Source organism: Salmo trutta, chromosome 18 (genome assembly GCF_901001165.1).
Source record: "Salmo trutta chromosome 18, fSalTru1.1, whole genome shotgun sequence".
NCBI classification, from domain to species: domain Eukaryota; kingdom Metazoa; phylum Chordata; class Actinopteri; order Salmoniformes; family Salmonidae; genus Salmo; species Salmo trutta.
The window spans coordinates 31,417,497-31,442,184 of NC_042974.1; the positions used below are offsets into that span (position 1 = coordinate 31,417,497).

Here is a 24,688-nt window from a genome sequence, read left to right on the forward strand (position 1 = left end):
TCTGTCCTGGATTTGTTTCCGGATTCAGCTTTACTATGTTACGTCTAGTCTATGAGACCAGGCTGCATTATTTTTCCTGCCGTTGAAATGTCTATTTCGCTCTCGCTTGCTCTATATCCTCTGTCTACGGCCCACTGGCACACGCAGGTGATGCACACACCATGAGTTTTCCAGGATTTTAATTGCTAACCAAAAGTTGGCTATAGGCAAATAAATCGCTAACTCGCAATGATATCAACAAACGTGCACACGCGGCTCGCTTTCATCTCAAAAACGCTGCATGATTGAAATAACGCGTGTGCCTGTCAATGCAGGCCTACAATAATTCTACTGCAGAAATTGGGATGATAGTGTGCAACACATTGCATCCGGAGGTCACTGATTCAATTCTGATCAGAGTAGCCTAATTGTTTGATTTTGTGATTTGTGCCTGAATTTTTGTACTTATCCATTCGGACAACTTATATCTATATTCTTGTTGTTCGAATTTTTTTTTTACTTGCAGACAAGCATTAATGTCGAGTCCTAATAACCATCATATAGAAGTAAACTTTGAGTTGTGTGGGCCTCCCACTATGCTGTTTATTAGGCTATATATGAAATGCATTACAATGAACTTCACAGGGTGGTTAAAGTGCACGGTGATGAGCTTGATGTTCCTTTCCAATAAATATCGAGGGTCTTATTCTGGTGACATGATGATCAACACCTGGCTGCCGTTTGACAAATACAATCTCCCTCTTGTCCATATTAATCTCATCATGTGGGGAGTGAGAGACAGAGGAGAGTCTAACTGGAAGTTCTAACCCACAACAGGTACACACACATCTGCCTATTGAACAGGTTAAGCATACATGTGTGAAGAAAAGTCTAGTCCTTTGGGTTCACAGAGATAAGAAAGACATCTTTGCCATTATGTATTCTGTTTTATTAAAAAGTAGGGTATTTCACACATGCACATTGCAATTTATTGGTATGCAGCTGAAAACACCTCTGCCCTCAGGCCTTAAATTCCAAAGCATGGCTAATAATAAACTTGTGTGAACAAAAGCTGAACAGAAATACAAATATTGGGTAAACAGAGAGGCACCTGCAATGTGTTCACACACACACACACACACACACACACTCTCTCTCTCTCTCTCTCTGTTAGACAGTTCGAGTCAAAGAGAATGACCGTGGTTACAAAAATTATAGCTGGAGTTTCCCAGCATGCACCTGGACCAACTGTCACACAGTCAGTTTCTAACAACTCAACACAGCAAAACGTACACCAGGGAAAATCTGTTTCTTCCTCCTGGTTTGGCCAAGACAGACACACAGGTGGACAAATACTCTGCAAGGAATAGATGGTGTTGACATCCTGAGTAGGTAGAATTGAGTAAGAAATTATTTTTAAGCGATTTAATTTTTTTTAATGGAAAATCCTCACTGAAAGCTCATGTTAGCGCCTAGTGCTAAAACTACTCATCTTTTGTGGTTTAGAGTCCAATATCCCTTTGCCAATTGTCTTACGAATCTGTAATTTCTTTCCTCGGAAGAGGAAGAAGCAACTTACAACTTCCATGCTGGAACCTCCAGCCTTTTTTTGTTGCACATTTTAATGTTATTTTTTTTTTAAATTGAACAATTAATAGTGTTGTACTGAGTTTGTTAACCTTTTACTGCAGTGGGCAAAATGTAGGGTCACACAGAGTGATTCTTGGTAGTCTTAAACAAATATACTTTGAAACAAAAGTATACACCTCAAACATGGTTATGGGCTTAAAAAAAGACGCCTGTACCGTGTTAGATACAGAGTTGAGATGTATACATTTTTTACTTTGCATCCCAATATTACACTTATATACATCACAGAAGACTGAAATATAGCAAAACTGTTTGACATAGAAACTCCAGATTTTTGTTGGGTTTTTAAAAATAATCTTTATTAATTATGAAATTATTTAAAAAATATATTAATAACATTCCACCCATGAGGCCTAAGAGTGCGCTTTTGGTCATTGACTGCAGGAAAGGGCTACATTACCTTTTATAATTTGTTGGAAGAGCAGTTGGCTCTCATTCAAAACTCTTCAAGTAAGATCTGAATTAAATTAAACTTCTGACTCCTCTGCTCTTCAATTCCTCTTGCCTATGCCTTTGCTTTAAGAATAGACAACATTATGGGACCACCACTGTACTCCACTTATGCCTATTGGGCCTCTGGGTGAGTCACTAAGGGGAGGTGATCGAGGTAGTCCCGACTGACTTGTGGAAAATGGGGAAACCATTGTTGCGTTCCTCCTCGATGCGCCGGGCCAGTAACTGACAGCTCTTGCGGTCATGGCCGGAGCTCAGTAGATTGTGTGAGGGGATAAAGAAGTTGGGGAGCATGCCATCTTTCAGGTGGCCCTCAAAGTCCTCCAGCAGCTGCTGGAAGCAGAGTCCCAGCTGGGCCGCCTCCCAGTCGCTGTCCTTGGTCCTGGAGCAGCAGGCGTGGAGCAGGGTGGTCTTGGCGTGGTAGGAACAGAACTTGGACAGACTAGGGTTCTCTGCCTTCAGCAAGCCCAACAGGTGCTTCAGAAGCTTCAGACAGTCCTTCCTGAAGCAAGAAAACGGCAAGTCTAAAGCACACATGATAATACTCAATTTATCAAAGGATATGGGTTTAATGACACGTTCATAAAATGTGTAAATTCATACAACTAGGAAAAATCCACTTGATCGTTATGACTACAGTTTTCATGTTTGTAGTTTTTATTCTATAGTAGGCTTACCTGCAGCAGCGAGTCCCGCTGGCCTCGCAGCAGGTCTTCTGGGAGCCATGATTTGTTAGGATACTCTTCTCCACATGCGAGAATGAGATGCGCCATGCGTCTGTAGGTAACAGGACAAGAAAAACACATTTAGGAAACTCAAAAAAAGTACATAGCTACATGCCACTTCCCCTTTCTCTGGAAAGGGGGGAAGCAGTGCTGAATTTTTTTTGACACCTATAGGTGTCTTCTAATACAGGACTAGTAAAGGCCATAATTTTGTGAGAAAAATATTTTATTCAACAATTTCTAAACTTTTTGTTGGGGGGGGTTACTGCAGGCATCCTGGTCACCCTATGCTTTGCAACTGTCATTCATGAAGAAATCACAAATGAAAGTGATAGTTTTATTCAAGATGTGTTAGCTTTAATAGTGTTGACTTAATGTTTACAAAAAGGTTACCTCTAGCGCAGACACCTTCCCGTTCCACCGTGCCCTTTCCCTCGTACTTCGGAACGAGGTAGTACCCCTTAAACTTTTGTTCTTTCTTCACTTTGGTCCCGAGCCAGATGTCTATTTTGTCTATGCCTCCTTGGGTGAAAGGGGGCCAGCTCGAGCGGACCTCAAGCCCCAGAACAATGTCCAGTGAGATAGGGACCGTTCCCGTCCCGTTTATCAGTAAGGTCACCGCCGGGCAACCCTTCTTTTTCTTCTCCAACCGCACATCTTGATAGGAGTATGGAAATAAGAAACATTTAAATTAACAAATGTTTTGCATACATACGCTACATTAAAGGCATTTGGGAAGCGCGCGCTACAGCCGTACACACCTTTGAGTATCTTCACACACTTTTTAACCTCATTTCTGAACTCCGTAAGCATTCCACTGGCAGATATTGTGTTGTCTTCATCTAGAAAGCGATCCAACGAGTGTTTTCCTCGTTTGAACGCCACGCTGTAAAACGCCCCATCATCCCCAAACAACCGAATGTCCACCCGCTCGACAGGCACAGTTAACATCACGTCAAATTCGTCGGGATTAGAAATCTATATTGATGAAAAGATCGTCAAACATTAGTGAAGCATGAAAGAGTATTAGGTCACACTGGTGATGTATGATTGAATTCAATTAATAACCCACCTTTAAATTCTCGTAGTAACTTCCAGTGCGCAGAGCATTTACATCTTTGAAGCATTCTGTACACTTTTTCATGTGGTCCATTATACGCTTTACCGTGTCATTGACAATACTTGCTGATTCCGATTTATGTTTCTTCTTAATCGTCAATTGATCAATGGTTGTAAACAGGATCTTATTCGGATTTGAGTCAACGCTGTGACCTTTTTTGACCATCCTTGATCCGGTTTTAACTTCTACGCACTTATGTGGCACAGGTGCCTTTTCCTCAGTTGTGAGCTTAGGCTGCTTAAATTCCTTAGTTTTCTTGGGTTTGCTTTCATCAGTGATCTGTTGCGTTTCCTTCTTAGTGTCTTTCACTGGTTCCTTTGGAGGTTGCCGGGCACTCTTGGCCCGAACCGGATTCTTGGCATGCGCTGGTTCCGGACTCTTTGCGCGCACGCTTTGTGATTTCCCTCTGCCGCTCATTGTAGTAAGTATGATCGTGATGTGACAGCGACGAGTTAAACTGTCTTCTATGCTAGCTAAATGAAACTCTCTTCACTGTTTCCGTGTGATGAAAAGTGAATGTGAACACTCCCCTTTCTACATACAGCATCCGTTCATCGCCGTCTTGTGTCGAAAGCTATTGAGACAGAGTAAACTAAATCACATGCACGCCCACCTCTCACTTGTGTCATGTATGATTTCCCTGAAATGTGCTATTGTCAGGTAAATGACGTGATAGATGCTTGTCGCTCCAAATCCCTATCTTCCATCGAGTAACTTAATGGACTTAACTTTCAGTATGATAGCGATAAATATGTAACTTTTACTATTTTACTCTTACATGAATTAACTATATTACTAAACCAGGGCAAATTACTACCCTAAACCAGTTAAACAAGTATAATATGTCTCTTGAGATATCCATGAACCCCAGAGGGGATCTTCAGGTCATCAGACTGTTAAACAGTCATCTCTACCCTGGACCATAGAGACTGCTGCCCTATCAATCTGGTTTCAGAGCATTTTGTGTTATTCTGTACGTAAATCCGAGACCCTCAATTTAGTGGGATATGTTACATTTTGTATGGTATGCATTAATTTGTGGATGTCCATCATCCATTTCTCAAATTATATGTAATGAATTTGTATGATATGTTACGAATTTGCAAAACGTAATATGTTACGAATGTGCAAAACTAATGATATGTTATGAATTCAAATATGTTGTGGCTAACGTTAGCTAGGTGGCTAGATTGCTAATGCTAACGTTAGCTAGCTGGCTAACATTAGCTAGGCTAGGAGTTAGGGGTTAGGGTTACCCAGCTAGCAATGAGTAATTGGCCCAGAAGAGGCCCTCTTCCGGGGGACCGAAACTGATTGAATCGGCCCGGAATCAGGTGTCGGACTCGGCCCGGAATCAAAATGAATGACTGCCCAGAATTTCCGTCTACCAGAATTCAGCCGACTTTGCCGGCATCTTACCAGAATACCACCAGAAGCGGCCTGATGCAAATTGAAATAAATGTGTACAAAATTACCCGATTTATTAATTTTAAATATTACTATTATACATTTTATACATACAAATTATACCCATCCACAAAAAAACATTTTGTGGCGGAGGAAACGCCATACACCTGGTGACCGTGTCAGCGTACAAGCGCCTGGCCCGCCACAGGAGTCGCTACAGTGCGATGGGACAAGGACATCCTGGCCGGTCAAACCTTCCCCTAACCCGGACGACGCTGGGCCAATTGTGCATCGCCTCATGGGTCTCCCGGTCGCAGTCAGCACGGGTCTCGAACCAGCATCTGTAGAAACGCAGTTTGCACTGCGATGCAGTGTCTTAGACCAATGCGCCACTCGGGAAGTTCCACCCACAAAGCTTTTAATGCTTATCAATTGCCTTACACAAAGTATCAAAATACTAAAATACTACACAGGTCTCTTAAAACCTGTTGGGGATAGGGGGCAGTATTTGCACGGCCGGATAAAAAACTTACCCGATTTAATCTGGTTATTACTACTGCCCAGAAACTAGAATATGCATATAATTATTGGCTTTGGATAGAAACCACCCTAAAGTTTCTAAAACTGTTTGAATGGTGTCTGTGAGTATAACAGAACTCATATGGCAGGTACAAACCTGAGAAGATTCCTTACAGGAAGTGGCCTGTCTGACCATTTCTTGGGCTTCTACACTCTCTTTATTGAAAACTGAGGATCTCTGCTGTAACGTGACACTTCCTACGGCTCCCATAGGCTCTCAGAAGGCGGCAAACCGGTGAATGACGTCTTTGGAGCCCCTGGCTGAAAAACATTAGCGCATTTGGATAGTGGTCGATCAGAGGACAATGAGACTGAGGCGCGTGCACGAGGCGAAACCATGTTTTTATTTTCTCTGTCTTTGAACGTAAACAGGGTTTTATGCGTTTTTACGAGAAAAAACGCATAAAAATTGATTTTAAACAGCGGTTGACATGCTTCGAAGTACGGTAATGGAATATTTAGAATTTTTTTGTCACGAAACGCGTCGGGCGCGTCACCCTTCGGATAGTGTCTTGAACGCACGAACAAAACAGAGGATATTTGAACATAACTATGGATTATTTTGAACCAAATCAACATTTGTTATTGAAGTAGAAGTCCTGGGAGTGCATTCTGACGAAGAACAGCAAAGGTAATCACATTTTTCTAATAGTAAATCGGAGTTTGGTGAGGGCCAAACTTGGTGGGGTTCAAAATAGCTAGCCATGATGGCTGGGCTATCTACTCAGAATATTGCAAAATGTGCTTTTGCCGAAAAGCTATTTTAAAATCGGACATAGCGATTGCATAAAGGAGTTCTGTATCTATAATTCTTAAAATAATTGTTGTTTTTTGTGAACGTTTATCGTGAGTAATTTAGTAAATTCACCGGAAGTGTTCGGTGGGAATGCTAGTTCTGAACGTCACATGCTAATGTAAAAAGCTGGTTTTTGATATAAATATGAACTTGATTGAACAAAACATGCATGTATTGTATAACATAATGTCCTAGGGGTGTCATCTGATGAAGATCATCAAAGGTTAGTGCCGCATTTAGCTGTGGTTTGGGTTTATGTGACATTATATGCTAGCTTGAAAAATGGGTGTCTGATTATTTCTGGCTGGGTACTCTGCTGACATAATCTAATGTTTTGCTTTTGTTGTAAAGCCTTTTTGAAATCGGACAGTGTGGTTAGATTAACGAGAGTCTTGTCTTTAAAATGGTGTAAAATAGTCATATGTTTGAGAAATTGAAGTAATAGCATTTCTAAGGTATTTGAATAACGCGCCACGGGATTCCACTGGCTGTTGAGTAGGTGGGACGATTTCGTCCCACATACCCTAGAGAGGTTAAAGAATTTCATTTAAATGTTAATTGCATTTTTTGATCACTGAAACAATGAGGAAAATATGGAAAAATAAATAAATAATGAAATGTTAATTATATAAAGCAGCCCGTGTAATCATCTGCCAGAGAGTAGCCCCAATCGGTCCGAGCCCCAAGTAATAGATTTGGACCGGATAACTCACACCGGAATTGGCCCGAGCACCAAGTAATATATACATTTGGGCCAGATAACTCTCACCGGAATCGTCCCAAGCCCCAAGTAATACATTTGGACCGGATAACTCACACCGGAATTGGCCCGAACACCAAGTAATATATACATTTGGGCCAGATAACTCTCACCGGAATCGTCCCAAGCCCCAAGTAATACATTTGGACCGGATAACTCACACCGGAATTGGCCCGAGCACCAAGTAATATATACATTTGGGCCAGATAACTCTCACCGGAATCGTCCCAAGCCCCAAGTAATAGATTTGGGCCAGATAACTCACACCGGAATTGGCCCGAGCACCAAGTAATATATACATTTGGGCAAGATAACTCACACCGGAAGCAGCCCGAGCATGCTAGCCATAAGTAATACTGCCGATGGCGGCCCAGACTCGGGCCACATGACGTCGGCCGAGTCTGACTCTCAGCCGAGTGCCCCGACTCTCAGTCGGAATCAGCCCAGATTCACTGTGCTAGCTGGGTAAGGTTAGGAGTTAGGTTAAACGGTTAAGGTTAGAGTTAGCTAAAAGAGTTAAGGGTTAGCGAACATTCTAAGGAGTTGCAAAGTAGCTAAAAAGTAGCAATTAGTTGAAAAGTTGCTAATTAGCTAAAATGCTCAAGTTGGCCAAGATGATATTCAAACACACAACCTTTGGGTTGCTAGAAGTTCGCATTATATGCCTATCCATCCACCATGACCAACCACCCTCCTTTTGTTTTTGCCTTAAATAATGTTCTGTCTCATGTAACCATACCAAACCTAACATAACATACTAATTTGAGTGTCCCGGATTACATTTAATGTTACTTCTAGTCCACAGGAGGTTGGTGGCACTTTAATTGGGCAGGACGGGCACGTAGTAATGGCTGGTGTTTAATGCCATTCACTCTGTTTCAGCCATTATTATGAGCCGTCCTCCCCTCAGCAGCCTCCACTGTTCTAGTCTATAAGAACAGGCTGTCCTATAGACAGTGAGCTTCAAAAGTATTGGGACAGTCAGTGACACATAATTGTTTTTTTTGTCTCCAGCACTTTGGCTCATTCTATATAACTACTGCTGTACACACTGTCACGTTGCGCCAATTCAAATCTGGTATTAGGATATAAACAAACCATGCAACATAGTTTTGCACTGATTATTTAATTCATAAATAGAATGATAGTACAAATGGAAAATATGATGTTCGTATACGGTCTCGCTGTGACACCACGCAGGGCAGACAGAGAAGAGAGCGTCACATCCGATTGTTCTCTCTTATATACTCTGACAGAGATAGTTCCCGCTCAATGCTGGCCTGTCAGGGCGAGGATGAGCGTGGTTTAAACTTGCTCACCCTAACGTCGGCGTGCAGGCAGGTCCCAGCCTAGTGACGCACTTCCTGTCGCCGGGTGTAGTTCTTGTCTTCAGCAGTTGACTTATCCGTAGTTTATATACTTAATATTGTAGCATAGCTTCCCCGGTATATTATATAGGTTATGCAAACAAATAGCCAGTTCAACCCTAACAACACCTTTTCTATTCATATAGGGGAGAGTGGGGTATTTTGAGCCATTTTTTACATTCAGCATCACTACTTCAAAGGAAATATATACTGCTAAAAAAAAAGGGAACACTTAAACAACACATCCTAGATCTGAATGAAATAAATAATCTTATTAAATACTTTTTTCTTTACATAGTTGAATGTGCTGACAACAAAATCACTCAAAAATAATCAATGGAAATCCAATTTATCAACCCATGGAGGTCTGGATTTGGAGTCACACTCAAAATTAAAGTGGAAAACCACACTACAGGCTGATCCAACTTTGATGTAATGTCCTTAAAACAAGTCAAAATGAGGCTCAATAATCTGAGTGGCCTCCACGTGCCTGTATGACCTCCCTACAACGCCTGGACATGCTCCTGATGAGGTGGTGGATGGTCTCCTGAGGGATCTCCTCCCAGACCTGGACTAAAGCATCTGCCAACTCCTGGACAGTCTGTGGTGCAACGTGGCGTTGGTGGATGGAGCGAGACATGATGTCCCAGATGTGCTCAATTGGATTCAGGTCTGGGGAACGGGCGGGCCAGTCCATAGCATCAATGCCTTCCTCTTGCAGGAACTGCTGACACACTCCAGCCACATGAGGTCTAGCATTGTCTTGCATTAGGAGGAACCCAGGGCCAACTGCACCAGCATATGGTCTCACAAGGGTTCTGAGGATCTCATCTCGGTACCTAATGGCAGTCAGGCTACCTCTAGCAAGCACATGGAGGGCTGTGCGGCCCCCCAAAGAAATGCCACCCCACACTATGACTGACCCACCGCCAAACCGGTCATGCTGGAGGATGTTGCAGGCAGCAGAACATTCTCCACGGCGTCTCAAGACTCTGTCACGTCTGTCACGTGTTCAGTGTGAACCTGCTTTCATCTGTGAAGAGCACAGAGCGCCAGTGGCGAATTTGCCAATCTTGGTGTTATCTGGCAAATGCCAAACGTCCTGTACGGTGTTGGGCTGTAAGCACAACCCCCACCTGTGGACGTCGGGCCCTCATACCACCCTCATGGAGTCTGTTTCTGACCATTTGAGCAGACACATGCACATTTGTGGCCTGCTGGAGGTCATTTTGCAGGGCTCTGGCAGTGCTTCGCCTGCTCCTCCTTGCACAAAGGCGGAGGTAGCGGTCCTGCTGCTGGGTTGTTGCCCTCCTCCACGGCTCCTGATGTACTGGCCTGTCTCCTGGTAGCGCCTCCATGCTCTGGACACTACGCTGACAGACACAGCAAACCTTCTTGCCATAGCTCGCATTGATGTGCCATCCTGGATGAGCTGCGCTACCTGAGCCACTTGTGTGGGTTGTAGACTCCATCTCATGCTACCACTAGAGTGAAAGCACCGCCAACATTCAAAAGTGACCAAAACATCAGCCAGGAAGCATAGGAACTGAGAAGTGGTCTGTGGTCCCCATCTGCAGAACCACTCCTTTATTGGGGGTGTCTTGCTAATTGCCTATAATTTCCACCTGTTGTCTATTCCATTTGCACAACAGCATGTGAAATTTATTGTCAATCAGTGTTGCTTCCTAAGTGGACAGTTTGATTTCACAGAAGTGTGATTGACTTGGAGTTACATTGTGTTGTTTAAGTGTTCCCTTTATTTTTTTGAGCAGTGTAGTATTGTTTCTAACAAAGATATCTACATATATTTCAGAATGTTGTGAATCCTTGGAAATAATCAGAATTTATGCAAACATAACAGCTTTGAAAAGATAGCTTGTCCAAAAAAAAGTGGTCTCTTGGCACAACTTACCCCAGGTGTGGGGTAAGTTGAGCATAGGGACAGGTTAAATTGAGCAGCCTTGGGATAAGTGGGTGATGGTGTCCTGTGACAGTGGGCGAAGGTGCAGGTACAATGGCAACAAAAAGTATGTGAACCCTTTGGAATTACCTGGATTTCTGCATAAATTAGTTATAAAATTTGATCTGATCTTCATCTAAGTCACAACAATAGACAAACACAGTGTGCTTAAACTAATAACACACACATTGTTGTATTTTTCTTGTCTATATTGAATACATAATTTAAACATTCACAGTGTAGGTTGGAAAAAGTATGTTAACCCCTAAGCTAATTGGAGTCAGGAATCAGCTAACCTGGAGTCCAATCAATGAGACGAGATTGGAGATGTTGGTTAGAGCTGCCCTGCCCTGTACGAAACACTCAACATTTGAATTTGCTATTCACAAGAAGCATTACCTGATGTGAATCATGCCTTGAACAAAAGAGATCTCAGAAGACCTCATTTTAAATTAAGAACTGTTGACTTGCATAAAGCTGGAAAGGGTTACAAAAGTATCTCTAAAAGCCTTGATGTTCATCAGTCCACGGTAACACAAATTGTCTATAAATGGAGAAAATTCAGCACTGTTGCTACTCTCCCTAGGAGTGGCCGTCCTGCAAAGATGACTGCAAGAGCACAGCGCAGAATGCTCAATGAGGTTAAGAAGAATCCTAGAGTGTCAGCTAAAGACTTACAGAAATCTCTGTAACACGCTAACATCTCTGTTGACGAGTCTACGATACGTAAAACACTAAACAAGAATGATGTTCATGGGAGGACACCATGGAAGAAACCACTGCTGTCCAAAAAAATCATTGCTGCACATCTGAAGTTCGCAAAAGAGCACCTGGATGTTCCACAGTGCTTCTGGCAAAATATTCTGTAGACAGATTAAACTAAAGTTGAGTTGTTTGAAAGGAACACACAACACTATGTGTGGAGAAAAAAAAGCACAGCACACCAACATCAAAACCTCATCCCAACTGTAAAGTATGGTGGAGGGAGCATCATGGTTTGGGGCTGCTTTGCTGCCTCAGGGCCTGAACAGCTTGGTATCATCGACGAGAAAATGAATTCCCAATTTTATCAAGACATTTTGCAGGAGAATGTAAGGCTATCTGTTCACCAATTGAAGCTCAACAGAAGTTGGGTGATGCAACAGGAAAATGACCCAAAACACAGAAGTAAATCGACAACAGAATGTCTTCAACAGAAGAAAATACACCTTTTGGAGTAGCCCAGTCAGAGTCCTGACCTCAACCCGATTTAAAATGCTGTGGCATGACCTCGAGAGCGGTTCACACCAGACATCCTAAGAATATTGCTGAACTGAAACAGTTTTGTAAAGAAGAATGGTCCAAAATTCCTCCTGACCGTTGTGCAGTTCTGATCCACAACTACAGAAAACTTTGGTTGAGGTTATTGCTGCCAAAGGAGGGTTAACCAGTTATTAAATCCAAGGGTTCACATACTTTTCCCACCCTACACTGTGAATGTTACACGGGGTGTTCAATAAAGACATGAAAACATATAATTGTTTGTGTGTCATTAGTTTAAGCAGACTGTGTTTGTCTATTATTGTGACTTAGATGAAGATCAGATCAAATTTTATGACCAATTTATGCAGAAATCCAGGTAATTCCAAAGGGTTCACATACTTTTTCTTGCCACTGTAGGTCAAAGTTTAATTAATGGAATGGGGGTGTGGTATATTGTATATCTTAAATTTATGCCTACATTCAGATATACAGTGCCTTCAGACTTTTTCCCCATTTTGTTGTGTTATAGCCTGAATTTAAAATGCATTAAATGTAGATATTTTTTGTCACTGGCCTAGACACAATACCCCATAATGCCAGTGGAATTATGTTTTTCGAAATGTTTACAAACTCATAAAAAATTAAATGTTGAAATGTCTTGAGTCAGTACGTATTCATCCCTTTGTTATGGCAAGCCTAAATAACTTCAAGAGTAAAAATGTGTATAACAAGTCCAATAGTAAGTTGCATGGTCTCACTCTGTATGCAATAATAGTGTTTAACATGATTTTTAATGACTACCTCATCTCTGTACCCCACACATACAGTTAGCTGTAAGTTCCCTCAGTCGAGCAGTGAATTTGAAACACAGATTCAACCACAAAGACCAGGGAGGTTTTCCAGTGCTTTGTAAAGAAGGGCACCTATTGGTCAGTAGATGGGTAAAAATACAAAAATCAGATATTGAATATCCCTTTGAGCATGGTGAAGTTATTAATTACACTTTGGATAGTGTATTAATACACCCAGTCACTACAGCGATACAGGTGTCCTTCCTAACACAGTTGCCGGAAAGGAAGGAAACCGCTCAGGGATTTCACCATGAGGCCAATGGTGACTTTAAAATAGTGACAAAGTTTAATTGCTGTGATAGGAAAAACTGAGAATGGATGAAAATTGTAGTTACTCCACATTGTAGTTACATTGTAGTAACATTGTAGTTACATTGTAGTAACTACATTGTAGTTACTCCACATTGTAGTTACTCCACAATACTATCCTAATTGACAGAGTGAAAAGAAGGTAACCTGTACAGAATACAAATATTCCAAAAATGCATCCTGTTGGCAACAAGGCACTAAGCTAATACTACAAAAAAATGAAGCAAAGCAATTCACTTTTTGTCCTGAATACAACGTGTTGTGTTTGGGACAAATCCAATACAACACATTATGGAGTACCACTCTCCGTATTTTCAAGCAAAACAGTAGCTGCATCATGTTATGGGTATGTTTGTAATTGTTAAGGACTGGGGAGTTTTTCAGGATAAAAAAATAAATGGATTGGAGCTAAGCACAGGCAAAATCCTAGAGGAAAACCTGTCTCAGTTTGCTTTCCAGAAGACACTGGGAGATGAATTCACCTTTCAGCAGGACAATAACCTAAAACACAAGGCCAAATCTACACTGGGGTTGCTTACAAAGAAGAAAATGATTGTTTCTGAGTAACCGAGTTACAGTTTTGACTTAAATCTACTTGAAAATCTATGGCAAAACCTGAAAATGGTTGTCTAGCAATGATCAACAACCAATTAAACAAAGCTTGAAGAATTTTGAAAATAATAATGGGAAAATGTTGCACATTTGTGGAAAGCTCTAAGAGACTTACCCAGAAAGACTTGCAGTTGTAATCTCTTTCAAAAGTGCTTCTACAAAGTATTGACTCAGGGCTGTGAATACATACAGTATGTAAATTAGATATTTTTGTATTTCATTTTCAATAAATGTGCTAAAATTTCTAAAAACATGTTTTCACTTTGTCATTATTGGGTGTGGTGTGTAGATGGGTGAGATTGTTTTTAATCGATTTTGAATTCAGGCTGTAACACAAAAAATGGTGGAGTAAGTCAACGGTTTTGAATACTTTCTGAAGGCACTGTAGATCTCTCTGTTCAATATCACTTACCCTTCTATTTCTTGACCAGTTGTCTGGGACAGGGATGTTGTATCAATGTGTCAATTTGTAGTTAAGTGCTTTGCATTTGAGGCTACTAAGCCCATTAAACTGGCCTGAAGATTCTTGATATCTTTAGCAAGCGCAGCCTCCATGTCATCAGATAAAACTGTGTGTGCCTCTGCTACTCTATCATAGCCTCTCTTTCGCACAGATACTCTTTCCTTTTTGTCAATGTACCTCTTCTGTGTCATTCAGTCTATTTTTTCATACCTTGCTGCTGCTCGATTGGACTTCTTCCCTACTCTCACTTCCTTGACTACCTCTCTCAAGAACCTCACTGGGGGGGGGGGGGGGGGGGGGGGTGTTTGATGTTTGTATACAAGGGGCATGATGATGTCTGCTTTGTAACAATAAAAATGCACTTAAGTTCATATGCATGACACATTGCGAAAATACCATGCATATTACTCATAACACGGACTACATGTACTCATAATTTGTATGGGGTATGGTGACCATTGGCTCAATTTACCCCTTGGCTATTGGCTCAACCTACCCATAGGCAAAACCACATGAATATATTAGCCCACACAGCTACAAGGATGCACTTTCATGCTGGGTTAAGGAACTCATATTGTAGCTTATAGAGACCCCAACTGATGTATAAAACAATCTTAAAAATATGTACTTTGGTTTCGATACAAGCATGAAACCTATACAGTGTCTTGCAAAAGTATTCATCCCCCTTGGCGTTTTTCCTATTTTGTTGCATTACAACCTGTAATTTAAATTGATTTTTATTTGGATTTCATGTAATGGACATACACAAAAAAGTCCAAATAGGTGAAGTGAAATGATAAAAAATAACTTGTTTCCAAATATATTTTATTTATTTATTTTATTTATTTATTTTATTTCACCTTTATTTAACCAGGTAGGCAAGTTGAGAACAAGTTCTCATTTACAATTGCGACCTGGCCAAGATAAAGCAAAGCAGTTCGACAACATACAACAACACAGAGTTACACATGGAGTAAACAACATACAGTCAATAATACAGTAGAAAAAAAATAAAAATAAGACTATATACAATGTGAGCAAATGATGTGAGATAAGGGAGGTAAAAGCAAAAAAATGCCATGGTGGCAAAGTAAATAAAGTATAGCAAGAAAAACACTGGAATGGTAGATTTGTAGTTTGAAGAAAGTTCAAAGTTCAAATATAATAATATATATATATATATATATATTTTTTTTTTTAAACGGAAAAGTGGTGCGTGCATATGTATTACCCCCTTTTCTATGAACCCCTTAAATAAGATCTGGTGCAACTAATTACATTCATTTGTCACATAATTAGTTAAAAAAAGTCCACCTGTGTGTAATCTAAGTGTCACATGATTTGTCACATGATCTCAGTATATATACACCTGTTCTGAAAGGCCCCTAAGTCTGCCACACCACTAAGCAAGGGGCACCACCAAGCTAGCGGCACCATGAAGACCAAGGAGCTCTCCAAACAGGTCAGGGACAAAGTTGATGGAGAAGTACAGATCAGGGTTGGGTTATAAAAAAATATCAGAAACTTTGAACATCCCACGGAGCACCATGAAATCCATTATTAAAAAATAAATATGAATATGGCACCACAACAAACCTGCCAAGAGAGGGCCGCCCACCAAAACTCACGGACCAGGCAAGGACGGCATTAATCAGAGAAGCAACAAAGAGACCAAAGAGCTGCAAAGCTCCACAGCGGAGATTGGAGCATCTGTCTATGGGATCACTTTAAGCCGTACACTCCACAGAGCTAGGCTTTACGGAAGAGTGGCCAGAAAAAAAGCCATTGCTTAAAGAAAAAAATAAGCAAACACGTTTGGTGTTCGCCAAAAGGCATGTGGGAGACTCCCCAAACATATGGAAGAAGGTACTCTGGTCAATGAGACTAAAATTGAGCTTTTTGGTCATCAAGGAAAACGCTATGTCTGACCCAAACCCAACACCTCTCATCACCCCGAGACCACCATCCTCACAGTGAAGCATGCTGGTGGCAGCATCATGCTGTGGGGATGTTTTTCATCGGCAGGGACTGGGAAACTGGTCAGAAATGAAGGAATGATGGATGGCGCTAAATACATGGAAATTCTGGAGTGAAACCAGTTTCAGTCTTCCAGAGATTTGAGACTGGGACAGAAGTTCACCTTCCAGCACAGCATTGACCCTAAGGATACTGCTAAAGCAACACTTGAGTGGTTTAAGGGAAAACATTTAAATGTCTTGGAATGACCTAATCAAAGCCCAGACCTCAATCCAATTGAGAATCTGTGGTAGGACTTAAAGATTGAGGTACACCAGCGGAACCCATCCAACTTGAAGGAGCTGGAGCAGTTTTGCCTTGAAGAATGGGCAAGAATCCCAGTGGCTAGACGTGCCAAGCTTATAGAGACATAGCCCAAGAGACTTCCAGCTGTAATTGGTGTAAAAGGTGGCTCTACAAAGTATTGACTTTGGGGGAGTGAATAGTTATGCACGCTCAAGTTTTCAGTCTTTTTGTCTTATTTCTTGTTTGTTTCACAATAAAAAATATTTTGCATCTTCAAAGTGGTTGGCATGTTGTGTAAATCAAATGATACAAACCCCCCAAAAAATCTATTTTAATTCCAGGTTGCAAGGCAACAAAATAGGAAAAAATGCCAAGGGGGGTGAATACTTTTGCAAGCCACTGTAACACAATACATTTATTTGACTGTGAAAATCAGTTTTTTGGACCTAACTTGCTTACCACTTTTTCGATGTGGTTTCTTCCTTCAGACACCATGTATATAGCCTCGCTATTGTTATCTTATTGCTTCTGTTTAATTATTTTTTACTTTTATTTTCTATTTTTTACTTATCTATTTTTACTTAACACTATTTTTTTCTTAAAACATTGTTGGTTAAGGGCTTGTAAGTAAGCACTTCATTGTAAGGTCTACACCTGTTGTATTCAGCGCATGTGACAAATCAAATTTGATTTGAAGATGACATCTTCCTTAATATTTGGTCAAGATTCATTTTGTGTATGGTTTCCTAGAAAAAGGTGGTGGCTGAAGTAACCCTTCGGCTCAAATTACTTCACTCCCCTACTGTCCATTCTGTCTATACACACCATTCAAATACATTCTGTATATATTTACATTCTGGTTCTGACATTGCACGTTCTGATATTGCTCAACATGATGTCTTAATTTATTTTTTATTGTGTGTATTGTTATTGTATTGCTAGATATTGCTGCATTGTCGGAGTGAGAAACAAGCATTTTGTGCACCTGCGATTACATCTGCAAAAACTGTGTACGTGAACGTTCTGGTTGGTTGAAACATCTTTAATGTCATGAACATGGCTTCTGCCATCTTGAACAGAGTAAGATGTAACAGCTTCTGCCAATTAAAACATTTTCCAGTGCAAAGTTAACAAAACGCCAATTAAAAGTGCTTGGAGAGTCAACAATTGGTCTGCTCAGTATGCCTAGAGTGAGACAAATGTAAAATGTTTAGCTTTTTTGTTTACTTTAAAGCTATAATAAAACATACACTTAACTTTTCTCAAATGTTCTACTTATAAGAGTTTTAAGTTGTATTACCATAGGCTGCTATAAAGCACCTGGTAGTTTACAAACAAACACTTAAAGCAAGACAACAGACTGTGTGAAGAGTGAGTTATAACTGCGCCCCTCTATGGTTAAAATATCTCACACACGGGTGACATGGTCATTCACTTATTTAACAGTACACGTTTAAAACTAGCAATGTGCTATTACAACGTAAATACATATGAATCTAGCCACTTTGAAATGGGAGTAAGAACAAACACTGTCTTAAGGACTAGGCTTATTTTTTTCTTTCCTTCTGATACTTTTGCGATGCATTGTGATTATTAACCAGTCCTTGACTATGGAGTTGAAGCAGCCAATAGGGGGGTGGGGTTGGGTGACCACTGTCCTGCCATGGGTGACTCTGGAGTCGGCAGCGCAGCACAACATTCATTTGGTCTTCTGGGCCTTCTGGGCGGACTTGGTGACCTTGCCAGTGGAGGGAGCTTTCTTCTCCACACCCTTGATCACCCCGACTGCCACTGTCTGGCGCATGTCACGCACTGCAAAACGACCTGCAGAGAGAGAGAGCGAGAGAGCGAGCGAGAGAGAGAGAGAGAGAGAGAGAGAGAGAGAGAGAGAGAGAGAGAGAGAGAGAGAGAGAAGATGTCAGATCAATGATAACTTCAAGGGAGAGTGGAATGATTTTCAAAGAATTCCAACCAGGCCCAAGAGAACTACTACCCAACAATACTCACCCAGTGGAGGGTACTCAGAGAAGCTCTCCACACACATGGGCTTCCCCGGGACCATATCCACAATGGCGGCATCCCCAGACTTCAGGGCCTTGGGGTTGTCCTCCAGTTTCTTGCCTGAGCGACGGTCAATCTTCTCCTTGAGCTCAGCAAACTTGCAAGCGATGTGGGCGGTGTGGCAGTCCAGCACCGGGGCATAGCCAGCACTGATCTGACCAGGGTGGTTCAGGATGATCACCTAAAGGAGGGAACATCAGACACAGTTAACATGGTTGTTCTGTCAACACCTGTATCAGCACTGATGTGGTAACTATGACATTCAATGTTGGCCCCTTTTCTGCCAAAAATAGTTCCCCACAGCTCATCACACTGTGCCACAAATATATATTTGTGAGAAAGAGAAATATGGGATATTAATAGTAACTATTAAGCTGTATCAGAGCCACAAATACTTTTATCCATGTGATCATTACTGTGTATCATAGTTAAACATAATAATTATTTGTAGTTGTATGACTTTTGGTTCTATGGTTTTTACACCTCTACAGTAGTTTGTGTGTGTGTGTGTGTGTCTGTGTCTGGCCCTGCTCACCTGAGCAGTGAAGACGGCTGCCTCCATTGGGGGGTCGTTCTTGCTGTCTCCGGCCACGTTGCCACGGCGAATGTCTTTGACGGACACGTTCTTGACGTTGAAGCCCACGTTGTCTCCGGGCATTGCTTCGGTCAAAGCCTCGTGGTGCATCTCCACAGACTTCACTTCGGTTGTCACGTTAACAGGGGCAAAGGTCACCACCATGCCTGGCTTGATCATACCCGTCTCCACACGGCCCACGGGCACTGTGCCAATTCCTGAGTGAGAGAGGATAAGAAAGTGAGCGTGACAGATGTATCATCAATATGGATGGACAGCCTCTAGGGTGGGTGGGATGCTCACCTCCAATCTTGTAGACATCCTGCAGGGGCAGGCGGAGGGGCTTGTCGGTGGGGCGGGACGGGGGCTGGATGGCATCCAGAGCTTCCAGCAGGGTGGTCCCGGACGAACTGCCATCCTTCCTGGTGATCTTCCATCCCTTAAACCAGGTCATCTGAGCATGCAGGAGACAGGAGTTAGCAGTATGTTCAATGCAAATTTATGAAGGGTGCTGTGCTAAATATTGACGTACTTTCTTCAAATTAAAGTGGAGAGCAGATTATATTACATATAGTCATAGATGGCTCACTGTGGCTGCAACGCTATCCTAGAATAATGACCAAAAATAACAAGAAATGCACTTTAGTTTTGTGCTTACGTACGTTAGGACTGGCCTCTAGCATGTTGTCTCCGTTCCAACCAGAGATAGGAACAAAGGCTACCATATCCGGGCTGTAGCCGATCTTCTTGATGTAGGTGCTGACTTCCTTCACAATCTCCTCATAGCGCTTCTGGCTGTAGTTGGGCTCAGTGGAGTCCATCTTATTGATTCCCACGATCAGCTGCTTGACCCCCAGGGTGTAGGCTAGGAGGGCATGCTCGCGGGTCTGCCCGTTCTTTGAGATGCCCGCCTCGAATTCACCCACGCCGGCCGCCACGATCAGCACTGCACAGTCTGCCTGTAAACACCAGAACATGGGAATAATGCATACAATAAGTTTTCAAAAAAGTAATATGCTACGAAGGCACTTTACGACTACTGAAGTTGTCTGGGGTTATAGTACAGCTATAAGCTAACCTTGAAAACCAAAGCGGCAAGTTTAATAATAGACTTCCAGGCCCTGCAAGTGAAGACCTGGCAAGTGTCTCTGTGTAAAGAAAGACTGTCATTGTGGTTCAGACCTGGGAGGTTCCAGTAATCATGTTCTTGATGAAGTCCCTGTGTCCGGGAGCATCGATAATGGTGACGTAGTACCTGCTGGTCTCAAACTTCCACAGTGATATGTCAATGGTAATGCCACGCTCCCTCTCTGCCTTCAGCTTGTCCAGCACCCAGGCATACTTAAAGGATCCCTTCCCCATCTGAGAAAACCACACATCACTGGTTATAAACATGTTACTGAGGAGTAACATGGTAGTGAATTTTACTCCCAAGATAAAGGATTGTCGCATTTTTGACACATATTGTTATATCTTGTCTATCTTTAAGTAGCCTATAAAGATGATTGGATAATACAATATAACAGCAGCCTACAAACCCTTTTTCATAACACGTCGGCTAACAGAAGAACGGACTATCAAGAGTTGATTGCAAAGTACAGTACGAACTCCTACTCACCTCAGCAGCCTCCTTCTCAAACTTCTCGATGGTCCTCTTGTCAATGCCACCGCACTTGTAGATCAGGTGGCCAGTGGTGGTGGACTTTCCAGAGTCCACGTGGCCGATCACCACAATGTTGATGTGAAGCTTTTCCTTGCCCATGGTCAAAGTGACAGTGAGAGAGTCTGCAAACGGAAAACGCAGCACGGTCAATGGATCTTAAGGGATTTCCTTGGCAAAAACACAGCAGGGAATAGATTGAATTATAGCACAAGGACACTACAACTGACTTGCCATTGCGTAACAGCCCCAGCAGCTACTGCCTCAGTATAACTTCTAAGGGCAAGCACAGTTTACACACACACAAACAATTTCACATATTTGTCACCACGAGACAAATAAGCAATCACTTAATGTCAGCAAATTGGGCATCACGTCAGTGGGCACAGAATTGTGTCAAGCTCAAGACACACTGACAGTTTCTTCCCTCGCCTCACATCCCTCCACACACCTCTCTTCTTCCACTTAGCAGGCCAGGTAGTTATCCCTCCTTTCCTCTGCCACCACAGCTCAGCTCAGTAATGAGACATTGAGACGATCAGATCTTATGTCACTGAATATCCTCCACATTCCGTATCAATTTGCTAACTATAGCCTCACAGATAGTCCTCCATTTTGTCATGATCCTTGCCATTGGAAGTGCAGCATCCATTTCTGAAGCCAGACAACTGCATTGGATGCATGCACAGGTTAAATGAAGGGGAATAACGTGTCAACAATTTCTGGCTTTACTAGGGCAGTAGTGTGGATTCCTTTTCTTTTACTTACAACATGACAATGACAGATAAACAAGATCATCACAAATTCACCTAATTTTGCATTTGCCACAATCAACACCCTAGGTTGTTATTTATTTATGACATAACATTTCATTAACTGAGTAATGTATGGAAATTGTTACAGTAGCCAGTTCTGCAAGATTATCTATGTGCACTGGGAGCTGATACCAGATATAATCAGAACTGACAGTTATTTTTTACTATAAAATTCTGGTAGCTTTGCAATAGTTTATTTTTCTTTGCAATAGTTTTTTTTCTCCACTGTTCATTTTCCTTTGCTGTCCATGTATTAAAAAATAGGTGACTAGAAAACGGGGGCGTGTGCTACAATTAGCAGCGCGACCAGATAATTCTAGAGTCTAGGGGATTTATCAGGCTTTTCGAGCTCTCCTTCTGCCTCTGCCGCCATGTTCTCTCATCCCTCTGTTTACTGGAATAGACTATCTATGCGCATTAGCGGCCGACTGTCGGCTTCCAGCGTCAATACAATATTCACACGCACACAAACATTACGGACAACAATATTATAAGGACACATTGAAAATAGAAAAAGATAATTCAATCATTCGCCATTTACAGCATTGCATTTGAGAACAATTTATCAAAGGGTGAAATATTATCGGGAACTGTTGCCTACCTGCTCAAACGACAGTCAAGTTCGGTGCTGAATGAAAGACCGTGTGTAACGAGATGCTGATCCGCTTATATCCCAGACAGTAGGGAGTTATGCAATTGCGCTCAATTCTCATACCCCCTCCTAGACCGTCCTAGACAGAGCATCAGAGCAAGGGAACGAGTAGATGAGGCACAATTGAGTTATGATAACAGGTCCCGCGTTTTGCTAGCGACAACATTGAGCCGCCATCAGTCCATACTTGTAAAAATTGTAATTATGAAAACTCCTACCTGTACCTATGTTTGTCCTGTACAACCGCAGTCTTCCGCGTGGTGCTGAAATTCATACTTTTAATTAAAAACTTTTATCGAATACATCCCCTGACTTTTTCCTCATTTGTATTGCTCAACTTAATTTGAATTCGTCAATGAAAGTGTATTTTTCCTCAGTTAGGGAACGAGCGGTTAGGGATATAATCCGTAGAAGTAATTTTTTAGATAAATAATAATTGTGTATAAACTAAATAAGGTCCTATAAATAAGACCGACCCTATAACAAATGCATGGACACCTGCTATGGAAGTAAATTAGAGACATAATGTATTGTGTAGGCATGTAAAGTATGACTTGCACATGTAAAATATGAGTTGCACCTGTAAAATCAGTTTTGTAGTTTCAAAAAATAAATTATTTTGAGAATAAATGCAGCAATACTCGCAAACACGTAACGTGATGTGTGAAAAAATACAACACTTGCAAACATATAACTTGATATGTGAATAAATTCAATACGATTTGCAAGCATGCAACTCAATTTGAGAATGAATGCAACTCATTTACAACAATTGCAACTGGTGAATCTTCTGTTTTGTAAGAGCTGCTCTGCAAGCAAGTGTAGCACATAGGGATGTGTGAAACTTACTCCTCGGCGGGCAGTGTCCTCACTAGCGCCAGCGAATAGCTAGCTTTTCATACTGTATATAAGATGCTTCAGGAGGGCGGTCACATGTGCTAGCGAGGCAGAGGTCCCGAGTTCTCGCCAGGTAAGGGCCGAAGTGGAACCACTGATCAGTGGTGTAAAGTATTTAAGTAAAAATACTTTAAAGTATTACTTAAGTCGTTTTTTGGGGTATCTGTACCTTACTATTTATATTGTGTAACGCCCTGGCCATAGAGAGGGGTTTTTTGTTCTTTATTTTGGTTAGGCCAGGGTGTTACATTGGGTGGGTGTTCTATGTTTTTTTTCTAGGTTTTTTGTATTTCTTTGTTTTGGGCCGTGTGTGACTCCCAGTCAGGCACAGCTGAAGTTCGTTGTTGTTGATTGGGAGTCACACATAAGGAGCAGGTTTTTCCTTTGGGTTTTGTGGGGGATTGTTTTCTGTTTCTGTTAGTGTTTGCACCTGACAGGACTGTTGGCTGTCGGTTTTCTCTTTTCTTGTTTTTGTATAGTGTTCCCGTTGTTCAATTAAATATGAAATGATGAACACTAACTCCGCTGCGTTTTGGTCCACTCTCTCTTCAGACAGCCCTTACAGAATTACCCACCACAACAGGACCAAGCAGCAGAGAAAGGAGCGGCAGGTTGAGTATATGGACTATGCTGACGAATGGACTTGGGAGGAGATTCTGGACGGGGCTGGACCTTGGCATCAGGCTGGGGAATACCGTCGCCCACGGGAGGAGATCGAGGAGGCGAAGGCTGAGAGGCGGCGTTATGAAGCAATGAACGCGCTGGTGAGGAAGCCGGAAAGGCACCCCCAACAATTTTTTTTGGGGGGGGCACACAGGTAGTTTGGCTGGGCGTAGGAAGAGCCATAAGCCAGCTACCCGTGAGTGCAGGAAGGAGAAGAGTTATCGGGACTCATGGACGTTGAAAGAAGTGGAGAGAAGCTATCTGGAGTCGTGGCCTTGGGAGGAAATCCTGGACGGTAAAGGACCATGGGCTCAGGCTGGGGATTATCGCCGCCCGCAGTGGGAGATCGAGGCGGCGAGAGCTGAGAGGCGCTGGTACGAAGAGAGGGAGCGCAACGGACACGGGAGGCAGCCCCAAAACATTTTTTTTGGGGGGGGCACATGGGGAGATTGGCGGAGTCAGGCGGTAGACCTGAGCCAACTCCCCGTGCTTACAGGAGGCAGCGCAGTACTGGTCAGGCACCGTGTTATGCGGTAAAGCGCACGGTGTCCCCAGTACGCGTTGATAGCCCGGAGCGCTACATGCCAGCCCCCCGCAAGTGCCATGCGAGAGCAGGCATCGAGCCAGGACGGGTTGTGCCAGCTCAGCGCGTCTGGTCTCCAGTGCGCCTCCTCGGTCCAGGTTATCCTGCGCCGGCATTGCGCACTGGGTCTCCAGGGCGCTGGGAGGGTCCAGTTCGCCCAATGCCTGCTCTCCGCCCGTGCCGGGCCAAAGTGGGCATTCAGCCTGGAGTAAGCATGTCGAGCGTCCGTACCAGAACTCCAGTGCTCC

At 42.4% G+C, this 24,688-nt stretch overlaps 2 protein-coding genes across 4 annotated transcripts; both read right to left on the reverse strand.

Annotated features, from left to right (window-relative positions):
- Window positions 1-906: 906 nt before the first annotated feature.
- On the reverse strand, window positions 907-4,440 carry LOC115153193 (cyclic GMP-AMP synthase). Its single transcript, XM_029698383.1, has 5 exons — window positions 3,880-4,440; window positions 3,569-3,785; window positions 3,201-3,464; window positions 2,760-2,859; window positions 907-2,584 (listed from the first exon to the last, which is right to left on the reverse strand). Exons 1-5 carry the CDS (start codon window positions 4,342-4,344, stop codon window positions 2,218-2,220), a joined length of 1,413 nt encoding a protein of 470 aa, XP_029554243.1. The 5' UTR covers window positions 4,345-4,440; the 3' UTR covers window positions 907-2,217.
- A 13,122-nt stretch (window positions 4,441-17,562) lies between these two features.
- On the reverse strand, window positions 17,563-22,560 carry LOC115153194 (elongation factor 1-alpha, somatic form-like). Of its 3 annotated transcripts, XM_029698384.1 has the most exons (9): window positions 22,516-22,560; window positions 22,247-22,376; window positions 20,789-20,955; window positions 20,353-20,532; window positions 19,833-20,129; window positions 19,474-19,624; window positions 19,132-19,388; window positions 18,543-18,777; window positions 17,563-18,359 (listed from the first exon to the last, which is right to left on the reverse strand). In XM_029698384.1, exons 3-9 carry the CDS (start codon window positions 20,930-20,932, stop codon window positions 18,235-18,237), a joined length of 1,389 nt encoding a protein of 462 aa, XP_029554244.1. In that variant the 5' UTR covers window positions 20,933-20,955; window positions 22,247-22,376; window positions 22,516-22,560; the 3' UTR covers window positions 17,563-18,234. The 3 variants fall into 3 exon arrangements, with proteins under 3 accessions (XP_029554244.1, XP_029554246.1, XP_029554245.1); XM_029698386.1 differs by lacking the exon at window positions 22,247-22,376 and having other exon boundaries at window positions 22,516-22,537; XM_029698385.1 differs by lacking the exon at window positions 22,516-22,560 and having other exon boundaries at window positions 22,247-22,401.
- Window positions 22,561-24,688: the final 2,128 nt, after the last annotated feature.